The sequence below is a fragment of the Fusarium subglutinans genome (genome assembly GCF_013396075.1).
Source record: "Fusarium subglutinans strain NRRL 66333 chromosome Unknown NRRL66333_c0000002, whole genome shotgun sequence".
NCBI classification, from domain to species: domain Eukaryota; kingdom Fungi; phylum Ascomycota; class Sordariomycetes; order Hypocreales; family Nectriaceae; genus Fusarium; species Fusarium subglutinans.
The window spans coordinates 259-12490 of record NW_023502065.1 but is presented as its reverse complement, the minus strand read 5'-3'; the positions used below and the strand labels follow the sequence as shown (position 1 = coordinate 12490).

The window sequence follows — 12232 nt, the reverse complement described above, 5'->3', positions numbered from 1 at the left end:
TCACCTAGAGGGTCAAGGTAAGAATCCTTCAGGCACTTTGAGGACCCTGCAAGGCAGACTAGAGTGAAATCTCGGTTAGACTCCCGTCAGCTAAATGCTCTGCCTCTTGTTGGGGCACGTTTAGTGGGCATGCGGCGATCCTTCGAGTGGCTAAGCCCCCACCATCGGGGCTCAGCTGTCAATCATTGTTGGAACCAACACGAGAGCCTTGGTATTTATTCCAACGTTAGTGTCTGCATACTTGAAATATTACTCGTATCGTTGTTTCCGCGTTATATCACCAATATGTCACCTATTTCTGAACCACAACCAGCTGCCCAGCCCGCCGGTGCGAAGGCTTCTCAGCCTGTGCAAATGTCTCAGCCAAGAACGCAACAGCCTATGAGTATGTGCTTTATCTCAATTGTGAGGTACTCGAAGGCTGATTCACATCTTGATATAGAATTCCAACGACCGCAAGATCCTAGAGCCGATCGCAGACGCCCTCGTGATGATATAGAGCGTGATAGATGCTGTCGCGGTCTAAACTGCACATCGGGCATTTATATGGTCCCCTGCGCGTGCACACTGTGCTGAATAATGACTTCATGTGGGGTCCGAATGGAGCGCTAAGGATGGAGGCACTTATGATGAGGCTATATGAAATGGTGTTCTGGGCTATTGTATATACCTGCAGTCTAAGTACGGGGTCCCTGCGTATCAACAAATAGGCACTGTAGATAGGAATGGTCGAGATTAAACAAAAAGTAATATATAGCTTATGGCTTTCGTTACACGGCGCCAGTACGGTAGAACTTCCTAACAGCCAACTACAGTATAGTAATCCCATACGAAGTCAGGCCCAATGCAGATGTCCTCAAGGGTCGCATCATAAAACTGCTGCGGTACGCCCGAATTGCAATCGCCCTCGTTGGCATACAGATCAATTTGGCAGTTACCCAAATCTTCAAGCAAGAACCCTCTATGCGGGTTAGGAATGCTTTCACAGCCTGGGCTAGCATTAGCCATTATACTACTGGCAGAATCGCTCGGGGCAAGTACCTTGATTACCATCTCCCCGAAGGTCACCAGACGGAGTCGACTCGCAGTCGCCGTCACCATAAATGGTGAACGTCCAAGCATTAGCCGCTGTTGCCATCAGCAGCAGCGTCATCTTGCGAGTGAGCATCACCATTCTTGCTTGGCGGAATACGTGCTCGGACACTGATCAGGTCGTCTTTGTACGCCGGGTCCTTTTCAAGACGTCTAGAACTGGCGGCGTGGAGGAGAGCTTGGCGGAAGACGGGCACGTCTATCTTGTTGGGGATATCAATGATGATATCTATTTTCCACTGGTCGCCGTAGATCAAGTAGTGGATTGGAAAGGGGGCATCAGCTGCGTGATCGGCTTCGTACTGTTCAAAGACGATGTCGCGCCAGGTCTTGTTGAGGTTTCTGGATGTCATGCTGGAGTAGAGGGATTGTTGGAGAGCGGGATAAGCTGGATATTTATGTTCTTCACACTCTTTGGTCTTGCCTAGACTCTGTGTTGTTGTCTCTTTTCTTAAAAGCTGCAGTTCAATGCTGGTTATCCAAGACAGGTTGAAATAGGTAAACTCCGAGCTGACTGTCAATGCGCAGCGCCAAGTGTAGATCAAAGCGGTTATTGTGTTGGCCGTTGAACACGAAGTCGCAAGTTTAAACACGATTGGTAGGTTGGATCAAAGGAAGTTGAGTTGTCGTGTTGGTTGTTGAACGCAGATCGAGATGGCCAAGTTCAAGTTGGTTGTAGCATCAGCAAATGCGGGGTCAGCACCATATCTATGCCTCAGGTTTAGGGAGATGACATCAGTGATCAAATAGAGCGGGTGGTACATAGTAAGTTGGTATAGTGCGTCGGGGAATTAGTTGTGCATTCCGGGACTGTCCTGAGTATCTTTACCTTGTGGTGCATACCATTTCTCACAGTATGAGAGGTCTGTTACGTGGATACTGACCAGGATCTTGTGATGAAAATAAAGTCACTGCAGGCGATCAGCGCCAAGGACTCTCAACAGAGAAGTAGCCGGAGCGGTAGAAGCTGAGTTTAACAAAAAGCTTCCTATCAAGGTGTAAAATAGACGATCTCGGTTGATAGTAACCGCCCGCAGCTGAAACAAATAAACCTTGCATGCATCTGGATCGGCAACCTCACGCCATCAAACAGCCCAATCTTACATCTCTATGTCCCCTTGGTCATGAATAATTTTTAAGCCCCCAAATTACTGTCTGAAATAGATCGGCATCGCGCTGATCAGTCCACTTATCTTAAAGCTCGTATCCAGCGATGCATCAGGTCAGAAGACTTTGGTCAATACAGTCATCTACAGGGCAGTAGAACTAGGTTACATTACATCTTGGCCTGAAGTCATGCTCAATATCAAGACTGCAAATTTTCTTGCTTGGATGACTGTCACTGACGAAATATCTGATCTCAGCGAAACTATTTACCGCATTGGATGATGGGCTCACACGTATCAGTAATTACTCGAACATTAGACATCTCCCAAAGATCTGTAACCCTGGATATAAATTGCCCATAGTAGGTAGTATCTGTAGTCACATTTCTCACGGCAGCTTTCAGATTATCATGGGAGTAGCCGTTAACCACAACATAACTTTGGTCAATGTTTTCATTACCTTGTTTACGCCAGGCCTGACCTGAGACATGCTGATTGCTAACAGGAAGGGTATTGTGTGTGGAGGTAGTACGCTCAACTGACTATGAGTATGACGAATTATGAAACGATGTGATGAGAGGCGAGGCATCCATTTCAGTCACAGAGACTGGATATGCTGGGAAGGATTAGAAGGGATAGGATACGTTTTTCCGGGTGTTGAGAATGGGGGTCGCTTACTCCTGGCTGCTCTAACACTTGGCGGTTCTCAACCAGGTATGCCATCCTAGAATCCAGGCACACCTTGAAGCTCAGAGGTACTGATCGTGACACTCTGCTAAGGTATACCTCGGGAACATGTGATGCGTTCCGTTGTTATAGACACAGGGAGTGCCTGAAGAAAATAACCACAAGACACACTGGTTATGGAAAGCGGTTTGGTGTTACCCGAAACCTTTGCACATGTTTTTTATGACTTTTATACAGCAAGAAGAACATCGATGACTTTACATTAATGCTCTTTGCATTGACCAGATTAATATTGTAGAGTGTAGCCACTAAAATCTGCTGCATTATGTGGTTGTGTGCCTTAGAGGCCCTGAAGACGATGTGTCTCTGGCCTACCTGAGGTTTGGGTTATGCTGAGGATCTGCTCAAGGCCTGCCTATGTTTAAGCAAGAGAAGCATGAAGAAGGACACCAAGGGTGCGTACAAAGGCCGCCCCGTAAAGAAGAAGAAAAGTGTGATTTCGCAGTCTCGTCGTGTCTTCTATCGATTACGTGGAAAGGAGACTGGAGAAGACGAGATTCTGCCTGACGCATGGGCTGGAGAGATTGATTTCCTCAGCGACGATTGTACCAAGTGCTCTGGTGTTGCATATGACCTCCCCTACGTTGATAGTAGCGTTGAGTTCACCGGCTAGAAGACATCCAACACGTCTAAAGGATTCCCAAGGCTTTGCAATGATTATTCTGAAGCGGCTTATGAACGTGCGAGGATGGGACGGTGGCGAGGAGGTACGGTCGGTCACACTCTCAGAAGATGGTGAGACTTGGCTGTTTGAATCGTTTACTATTCAATTCACTATAGATATATTTAGATCTTTTCTTTCTATCTTAGCTCATCAACGAGGCCAATGTCTGCCGTCTAGCTAGAGTAAGGCTTTCCCTTCTTAAGAGTCTCAAGAACAGCAACACTAAGGTTAGGAAGCTTGAAGTTGAAAGCACCCTTGCCATCAGCCTTGAGAACAGTCTTCTTAGTATCAACAACATTGTTACCCTTGTGAGGATCATTGAACGCAAAAGGATCCTTCTCCTTGTTGGTCAGAAGAGTAAGCTCAGCTTGAGCACCGGGCTTGACACCCTTGAAGGACAGAGAGACGGGAACGTCAGCGCCCTTGGTGGTGTTGTACGCCGCACCCTTCCAGATAAGAGTTCCCTTGTCCTCGTTCTTACCAGCGACGTAGTAGAGAGGGTCGAAGTCGGAGGTGGCAGGGAGAGTATGAGTCATACGGTGGCCGGCGAAGAGGGACCAGACGTACCAGCTGGTGGAGCGGGTGGTCATAGCAGAATCGGCGGCGAATTGAATCATGGTGATGGACCACTGCCAGCGGTTCTCGTTCTTGAGGATAGGGGCGTAGAAGGTTCCGGGGATACGGTCGGCGTTGCGCTCATAGCCACAGAGAGCGACGGCCTCGCCAACACCAGAGATCCACCAGGGGTAAGGCATCAAATTGCCGCTCCAGCCAGTTCCACCGTTAGGGTGGGTAGAAGCAACCTCACCAATGATGTGGCCGTACTTGTTGTTATCAAACAGGTTGAATTCCTCAACAAGAGCATTAGGCTCGCGGTAAGGATGGTAGTCACCGATTCCAGGAGCAGGAATATCGAAGCCGGCATCCTTGTTACCAACGGGGTCGATAGAAGCGCCGGAGGAGATGACGGTGAGGTCAGGGTGAGCCTTCTTGATAGCATCGAGGAACATGGGGAAGCGGTACTCCTTGTAAGAGTTCCAGCCACCAGGGTAGCCAGCGAGCCAGTCCTCGTTTCCAACTTCAACGTAGGAGAGTCTGAAAGGCTTGGGGTGGCCGAGCTCAGCACGCTTCTTTCCCCACTTGGAAGTGACGGGACCTCGGATGAATTCGATCTCGTCCAGGGCGTCGTCGATGAGAGGCTGGAGTTGGTCCTTGGGGGTCACGGAGCCGTCGAGGGAGAGGCCAGCGTAGACACCGACAACTAAATTCTGTTAGCATGCACATAATCGTCACCGAGTTTTATAGAACTTACTGATTTCAAGGTTCATATCCTCAGCCCACTGAAGATACTCCAAGATTCCAAGACCATGGGTCTGCTGGTAGCTCCAGACACCCTCGAAACCAGGACGGTTGCGAAGAGGTCCGAGGGTATCCTTCCAGTCCCACCAGGTCTTGTTGGTGTTGCCCTCGAGCATGTTACCACCGGGAAAGCGCAGCAGGCTCTATTCTACGCGTCAGCGACTACTCGTGAGAGACGTGAGACGGCAAAACTTACGGGGTGGAGACCTTCGAGAGCCTCGGCAAGATCAACTCGAAGACCGTTCTTGCGGCCCTTGTAGGTAGGAGGGAACAAACTGATGAGGTTGAAGTCGAGAGCTCCATCAGCGCCCTACAAAATGTCAGTATACATCACGTCTCAGTTTTAATTGTTACTCACCTTGGGGTCATAGGTAATAGCAAAAGTGTTATTGCTGTTGGGAGCATTCTTGTTAGGAGTAAGCACAAACTCATGCTCAACCCACTGCTTCTTGTTGGCCTTGGACTTGACCTTGACGCTACCAAAGACATCGTCGGTAAGGTTAGATCGCAGAGAAGCAGTAAAGTGGCCCTTGTAAGAACCCTTGACCCAGAAAGAGCCAGTGTACTTCTGCTTCTTGACATCCATTCCCCAGTATCCCTCGTTGAGGAAACCAATCTCCTTGGACTTGCTCTTTCCAGGCTTGACGTTCATGGAAACGGGGAGAGCATCGGAGAGAGGAGTGTCGAGACGGTTGAGGGAGAGCTCAGCACCGTTGATAGATCTCCAGCCAGATAGAGAAACAGGGTATTTCTTGCTGTACTGGAAAGCACGGTTGCGGATGAGTTCAGCGTAGATGCCACCATCACCAGAGTTATTGATGTCCTAGCCCCAAGTTAGCATCCCAATTACCACCAATGGTGAGTTGACCAACCTCGTGAAGGAAGCCATATTGGTGACCGCTAGTAGCGTTTCCGCCCTTGCTGTCGACCTTGATGTTGATAGACTCAACAGCCACGAAGCAAGCCGCAGCCGCAAGGATTGAACTGAAGCGAACCATGATGTCAGGTTTCAATTGACCTTACCGTACAGATGAGGTGAGATTTTCAGAAACTGCGACGCTGCTAATGGTCTTTATATAGTGTAACACTTCAATTCAGGCACAAACCTGCACAATTCAACCGGGTTAACCAACCCCATTCCGTTCCTGCAGGAAACAAGCGGTCCAATAATTGACCAGATAAGCTTCTCCGCACTTTGACGATCGTATCATAGTGACTACCGAGAGAGCCATTAACATCATCAACTTTACCCGAACGCGGGGATGACCATCGTGAGAAAAACGGTTAAATTCTGGGGTTTGATCATGACGTTTACTAAAAACTGTCGATCATGGCTTGTTTTTTCGAGTTGGGGTAAAAAGGCTCCAATTGAGCAGGGGTAGGAGGGGGAAGGGGGAAATGATTCGTGCGCATGGTAGAGCTTGTGTGGACCTGAGTCGCATTTTGTCGTGATCTTCATGATTGACTCGGTGTAGCTCACCAAAACAAGCTTAGCTTTTCCGATTCACAATTTCTTTAATTCATCCACGAATTAACGTGGTAAATTACAAGGGGCCAAGGCATGTTCACATGATGAGAGGCCGGATAAATGTCACTTGGCTATATCATGTCATGCCATGTCATAATCATACTAGCATTCTGGTTTCTATCGCTATTTCATTTCGTAAAAAAACATACACAATTGCTTCCAGTTCCCTTTTTTTTTTCCCGATTACTCTTCGCTTTGCTCCAAGTGATCAGCCTTTTCCTTGCTTGCAAGGAATTGCTGAGGAGTGTTGCGAGGTCGAGTCTTTGCGAACTTGACTGTTGCGAACACGGAGGGCGATTCCTTGAAGATGAGTTCGATCTCTTCGAGGTTGCGACCCATGGTTTCAGGGAAGAACAGGAAGACCGAGATGGGAACGCATGCGGCGATGACGGCGTACACGATGTAGTACTGCCAGCCGATACTCTCGAGGGCGACGGGGGTGACCATGACTACGATGAAGTTCCTAAGGATGTTTAATATCTGCGGTAATAGGAATGAAGAGGGACAACATACCAGAGCCAGTGGTTACCGGTCGAGATGGAAGACATAGCCATTCGAAGGCGGATGGGAGCAACCTCAGTGCAGTACAAGAAGTTGGCACCGAGGAAACCGATGGGAACAAAAGTGTTGTACAGGTAAATGAAGCATCCAGCAGCAATCATGGCAGGCTTGTTTTCACTGCCGAAAGAGGTGGTGATGGCGAGGGCAATCATGCAGGCCGACATGCCAAAACCACTGATCATGAAGACGGCACGACGACCGAAACGATCGATGGTAAAGAAGGCGATGAAAGAAGCAAGGAACTTCCAAGTGAGAGCTCCTCCGGTAAGAATCTTGGAAGTCTCGGCGCTCATGCCCAAGTTCTTCTGGAAGAGAACGTTGGCATAGACGCTGACGAGGTTGGAACCACTCATCTGCTGGTAGAACTGGAGGAGGATGCAGAGCATGAAGCGGTACAGGAGCTTATCCTCGCCCATCTTGAGCATGTCGCTAAGACGCGCAGCGTTGTCGGAGGTCTCTTCAAGGGAGTGTTCAATACCAGCAACTTCAGCAAGAACCTCTGTGGAGTCGATGGGAAGACCCCGGAAAGCAGCGACGGCGTGACGAGCCTCCTCAGATCGGTTCTTGAGGACGAGCCATCGAGGACTCTCGGGGAAGAAGTAGATGCTGGCCATGAGGATGAGGGAGAAGGCAATGGCGATGGCGATCGGGGGTCTCCAGGTAACAGGGCCATGGTGAAACTCGAAGAAGCCAAGGTTGATCCATGATTCAAGAACGTAACCGAGACAGATGAACAGGCCTGTCAACACAACCTGACGACCACGGTTCACAGCCGCCGACGTCTCACTCTGCCAAACGGGCACAATGGAACTCAACTGCCCAATACCCAAGCCAATAATGACGCGTCCAACAATGAACTGCGCGAGTCCAAAAGACGACGCCTCAAGGATCTCTCCAATCAAGGAGCAAATCGCCGCAGCAAAGATGACATTTCTCCGTCCAAACTTATCACCCGTATACGAGCAACTCAGCGAACCGATCAGCGCACCGATGACAAAGGTCGCGACGACGAAGCCCTGGAGGGTAGATTTGGAGCTCTTGTCAGCGCCGGCGGAGTTGACGGTGTCGATCTCGGGAAAGGTCTTGACCCAGTCTTCTTCGGAGAGGAGACCGCCGATGCCAGCTTGGTTGTAGCCGAAGAGGACGAAGGAGGGGGCGACGATGGCGGCGATTTGGAGGATGGCGAGGGACTTGCCGCTGACGCCCATGTATGTTGGCACGCTCATCTTTGACTAGAGATTTGGAGAACGAGTTGGGGGAATGGGGCCTGGGTTGGAGATTTGGTATTTGGAGGTTCGTGGGCTAGGTTTTATACCAATCTCATCAACCAGACTAGAGACTCCAGATTTCTGCGGAGCCCCATGGAGAAGCAGGAAAAAACCCCTCGTATGTGGGGATAAGATTTAGTTGATCCAAGCTCATTGTAACAATAATCATGAGATTGTTTTCTTCCTGCCACGGCCATGTTTTTCTCACGGTGAAGATTTGGAGTCCACGGATAATGCGGCACGGTCTCTTTTCGGAGGTGCCCTGTCGACAGTGGATATCGGGTCCCGCGAAACGGGTCCGTGAGCTCCGCAGTCGTCATAGCCCGCGAGTCAGAGAATGTAAAATCTCGCAGCGATAAGGCTCGGAGTAACTGCAATAGGCATTCCTTATCGCCAAGCGATGAGGCTCATGCACAGCATTGGACGACAGCGGGTCCGGTAGAGGCGTGCTGCGGCTCTGCCCCTGGTCGCGAACGGCAAAAACGGCACTTTGGAGATGCTAGTATCTCGCTGCCTACGGGAGATTGCGGAGTCTGGTGGTATCATTTGCGCCGTCTAGAACATCTTAATCAACGTTGGGTAAGTGATTAAGCTTCAAATAGTCTTCGGAGTTCAGATTTGAGAGATGCAGGTCGGAAAGCTTGCTGACAGACGGTCCCGGGCTTGAGCGGTTCGAATCGTTCTAGAAAATTTCTAGGGGAGAAGCATTGTCGATCGTCTGTTCCGTGGCGCTCTCGGCCGATCCGTTGTCCGGTATTTGAACGCTTATGTAAGATGAAGGAATGACGTCTTTTAATCGAGGGAATAAATCAGTAAAACCATCTGATCTAGCACGTTGAATGTAGTAAAGCGTATGTAATAGAGCGTATGTAAAACTGACAAGAGAGATATCGGGAAACTTGATATCTCTGACCAATCACAGTCGCATTGTTTATAAAATTGTGGAAGAGACCCTTTGTTCATCTTACCTCCACGGGGAATCGCAAACTAAAAGTAAATACTCCGTTATGGATATTTTCAATGTACCCCATATCACTTGCTCAACAAAAATCCCTTAATCCACAGTCGTGAGATGGCTCCAGTTTAGATGACTCGGGAAATCTGGAGCCAAAGCCCCCGGGCCCGTTCAACGTTACATATGCTGGACGGCATTACTTTATAAGAACGGCGCCAGGTCCGGTTTTGTTCGTGAGATGTGATGAGCTTGGACCTTTGGTGTGACCGCAAGATTCGTGTGTTGCATATCGGTGCGATAGCCCACATCACGAGATGAGGCTGGCAGCAGATGTGGTGTTTTTGTGCGACCGAGAGTATCGCCTGTACGTATCCGAGTCGCTGCGCTGATAAGAACCTCGACTTTGCATGAATTGAGGTTGTTCTTCGGTGATATTTGCGGATGTGAATAGTATGATGAAGACGGAGTTCGGATATAGCATAGTATCTCCATGTGTAGATTGATTGGTCCAACTGTTGTAGCATGAGTGCAACTTTTAGTCAAGACCAGCCAAGTCGAGGCGTTGTTTCATGATGGCCTCTCGTGATATTGAACCAACACGTAAAATCTGCAAAATGCAGGGATCAAAGAGCGCCAGAGATTTGGTTTTATGGTTACGCACAAGTATAGATCATCTTGATCGGTCCCCAGATAGATCTCTTCAAGCAGCACAAGGTTATGAGACAAAATTAATTAAGATGAGCTGGAAAATGACATCTGCCGGCATCCCCTACCCTGAAGCATGTCAAGCCAAATCTCAACTTCATTTCTAAGACCATTATCTTATCGTGTGCTATCTTATCTTATCAATGAATGCATTTGCTTATCGTTTGAGTGGCTGAAATGTGGCGTTCACGTGCCGTGTCAAGCCACAGTCGCTGTAGTCGCCGATTGCTCGCATTTTAAATTGGTAGGCCGAGACTGAAAGACGTTAGAAAGGCATCTCAAGTTGGCAATGATTATGATAACTGTTATGAAGGGAACTAATGGAAAGAAGGAAGTTAAAATACAGACATGTCAGGAGACTTGAAAGGTTGCACGGTGCAGATCAGTCGGCATCCGCGGACCTTGATACCAACAGCATATCGTCCAGCTCGTGTAAAAGCACTGTAAATGTCCGTCGCACAGGTACAGGTACTCTGAAACCCCCCTTTGATTACCCAAGAAGGAATTTTGATACGAATTCTCTGTAATTTGTTCTTTGTCAGCCGCACATGCGGGAGCAGCTTTTAACTGGAGTAAGTCCAATGAACGTCGATTTACGGTTCACAACACTGCAAAAGCTGGAGGAAATTGTCATTTCACGGATTCGTTGCAATGGCGCAACTGCAAAGCAATCCGAAGGATTGGCAGCTGATATATGGCGAGGAGTTGACAGTGCCCGCGGATAGCGAAGCCCCGGTCCCCGCGGGCCTCCTTGTTCCCCAAGATATCAGCTGAACAGAATCTATCCTAAGAACTGGTGGGAATGAAATCTATTTTGTTTTTTTAGGTAGCCTCTAACTCTTTGTTTACCAAAGCGCCGAGGCATCTTTTTAAGTTTGCGGGGTAGCGCCATAACGCTTAAGCTTTACGCATCTCAAGCAATCACTGAGGATCACTTAAAGTCAATCATGCTCCAATCCTAGATTCCCGAAACTCGATTTTCCCTCGACATGTTCACATCAACGCACCTATTGCAATGCCTTCCATCTCAGCCTCCATAGTCACCCTTCTCATACATTGGTTCCGCTCGAACAAGGCCGCCCAGGAAGATGAAGAGGCGACGCGTCAGAACATTCAAGAGACCTACCTCCGACCACAGGACCATCGCCCTCCCGCTAGCCTTGGCTCAAACATAACCATTGAGCGCGTCGACGTGCAGGAATGGCCTTTATACAGGATCTCCACAACAAATTCTCAGACCAAGAGTCAGCAGCGCAAGGCTCTTCTCTACATCCACGGCGGATCTTTTTTTAAGGAAATATATCCCCAGCATTGGAAGCTCGCCGCGCAAATCGCAAGTGAGACGGATCTGGACGTCTTGATACCGATTTACCCACTCGTCCCGAGACCAGTGGCCACGGCGCAGAAACTTGCTGATGGGTTTGTCGATATTTGTCGGTTGTCGAAGCAGTCTATCGTGAGCATCGCGGGTGATTCAGCAGGCGGTACACTCGCTCTAGCAAGTACCCTCCATCTCAGAGATACAGCGCCTGATCTATTCGCAAAAATACGCTCTCTGATTCTCATAGCGCCTTTTCTCGACTGTGCAGTCGATCATCCTGAAGCACTACGTCTCGCCAAGATCGATTTCTGGCTCGGTGTAACAGGCCTTCGCATCTCAGGCAAGATATTCGCGGGAGACTTGCCGATCAAGCATCCCCTCGTCAGTCCGCTATACGGCCACATGGATAAACTTCCACCATTGCTTATGTTTGGCGGACCGAGAGACTTGCTCTGCGCTGATGCTAGACGGTTGAAGTCCAAGTTGCTAGGCAAAGACGTGGATGAGGCTCCGGCGGGGAGCGTGGAGACAGATCGGCTTGTGTATGTTGAGAAGGAGGGTATGATTCATGTTTGGCCTTTACTCCCGCATAGTGAAGGTGCAGAGGGACGAAAGATGATTAGTGCTTTTGTTAACAAGCATTTAGAGCGATAGATCTAAGTTCTGTCTACTAATTTAAGCTCTTAGCTACAAGCCTTAACTGCAAATAATATATCTAGCTAATAACTTAGATATTATACTATAATAACTAACTAATTACTATAGCTAAAGGCTAATAAAAGGAAAACTTAGATTATAACTCTTTAGCTAGCCTTAAAGATATATAAAATAGTACCTTTAATTTATTAGCTAAAAAAAGTTAGCTTAATACTACTAATACCTTAAATCTTTAAAATAGTAGCTTTTATACTAATAAGCCTAATAAG

General features: G+C 48.5%; 6 protein-coding genes across 6 annotated transcripts; 3 read left to right on the top strand and 3 right to left on the bottom strand.

The window, feature by feature from the left end:
* Window positions 1–285: 285 nt before the first annotated feature.
* On the top strand, window positions 286–1110 carry FSUBG_331 (uncharacterized protein; the record flags this gene model as incomplete). The annotated part of the gene is made up of 2 exons (XM_036681177.1): window positions 286–385; window positions 806–1110. 2 exons carry the CDS (start codon window positions 286–288, stop codon window positions 1108–1110), a joined length of 405 nt encoding a protein of 134 aa, XP_036543854.1.
* An 11-nt stretch (window positions 1111–1121) lies between these two features.
* Window positions 1122–1445, bottom strand: FSUBG_330 (uncharacterized protein; the record flags this gene model as incomplete). The annotated part of the gene is made up of 1 exon (XM_036681166.1): window positions 1122–1445. The coding sequence occupies one exon, from the start codon at window positions 1443–1445 to the stop codon at window positions 1122–1124; it is 324 nt and encodes a 107-aa protein (XP_036543853.1).
* Window positions 1446–3321: 1876 nt separating this feature from the next.
* On the top strand, window positions 3322–3558 carry FSUBG_329 (uncharacterized protein; the record flags this gene model as incomplete). The annotated part of the gene is made up of 1 exon (XM_036681154.1): window positions 3322–3558. One exon carries the CDS (start codon window positions 3322–3324, stop codon window positions 3556–3558), a length of 237 nt encoding a protein of 78 aa, XP_036543852.1.
* Window positions 3559–3782: 224 nt separating this feature from the next.
* Window positions 3783–5966, bottom strand: FSUBG_328 (alpha-n-arabinofuranosidase A; the record flags this gene model as incomplete). Its single annotated transcript, XM_036681143.1, has 5 exons — window positions 3783–4870; window positions 4922–5111; window positions 5165–5278; window positions 5327–5791; window positions 5841–5966. 5 exons carry the CDS (start codon window positions 5964–5966, stop codon window positions 3783–3785), a joined length of 1983 nt encoding a protein of 660 aa, XP_036543851.1.
* Window positions 5967–6679: 713 nt separating this feature from the next.
* On the bottom strand, window positions 6680–8283 carry FSUBG_327 (sugar transporter; the record flags this gene model as incomplete). Its single annotated transcript, XM_036681132.1, has 2 exons — window positions 6680–6959; window positions 7010–8283. The coding sequence occupies 2 exons, from the start codon at window positions 8281–8283 to the stop codon at window positions 6680–6682; spliced, it is 1554 nt and encodes a 517-aa protein (XP_036543850.1).
* A 2717-nt stretch (window positions 8284–11000) lies between these two features.
* Window positions 11001–11960, top strand: FSUBG_326 (alpha beta-hydrolase; the record flags this gene model as incomplete). The annotated part of the gene is made up of 1 exon (XM_036681121.1): window positions 11001–11960. One exon carries the CDS (start codon window positions 11001–11003, stop codon window positions 11958–11960), a length of 960 nt encoding a protein of 319 aa, XP_036543849.1.
* Window positions 11961–12232: the final 272 nt, after the last annotated feature.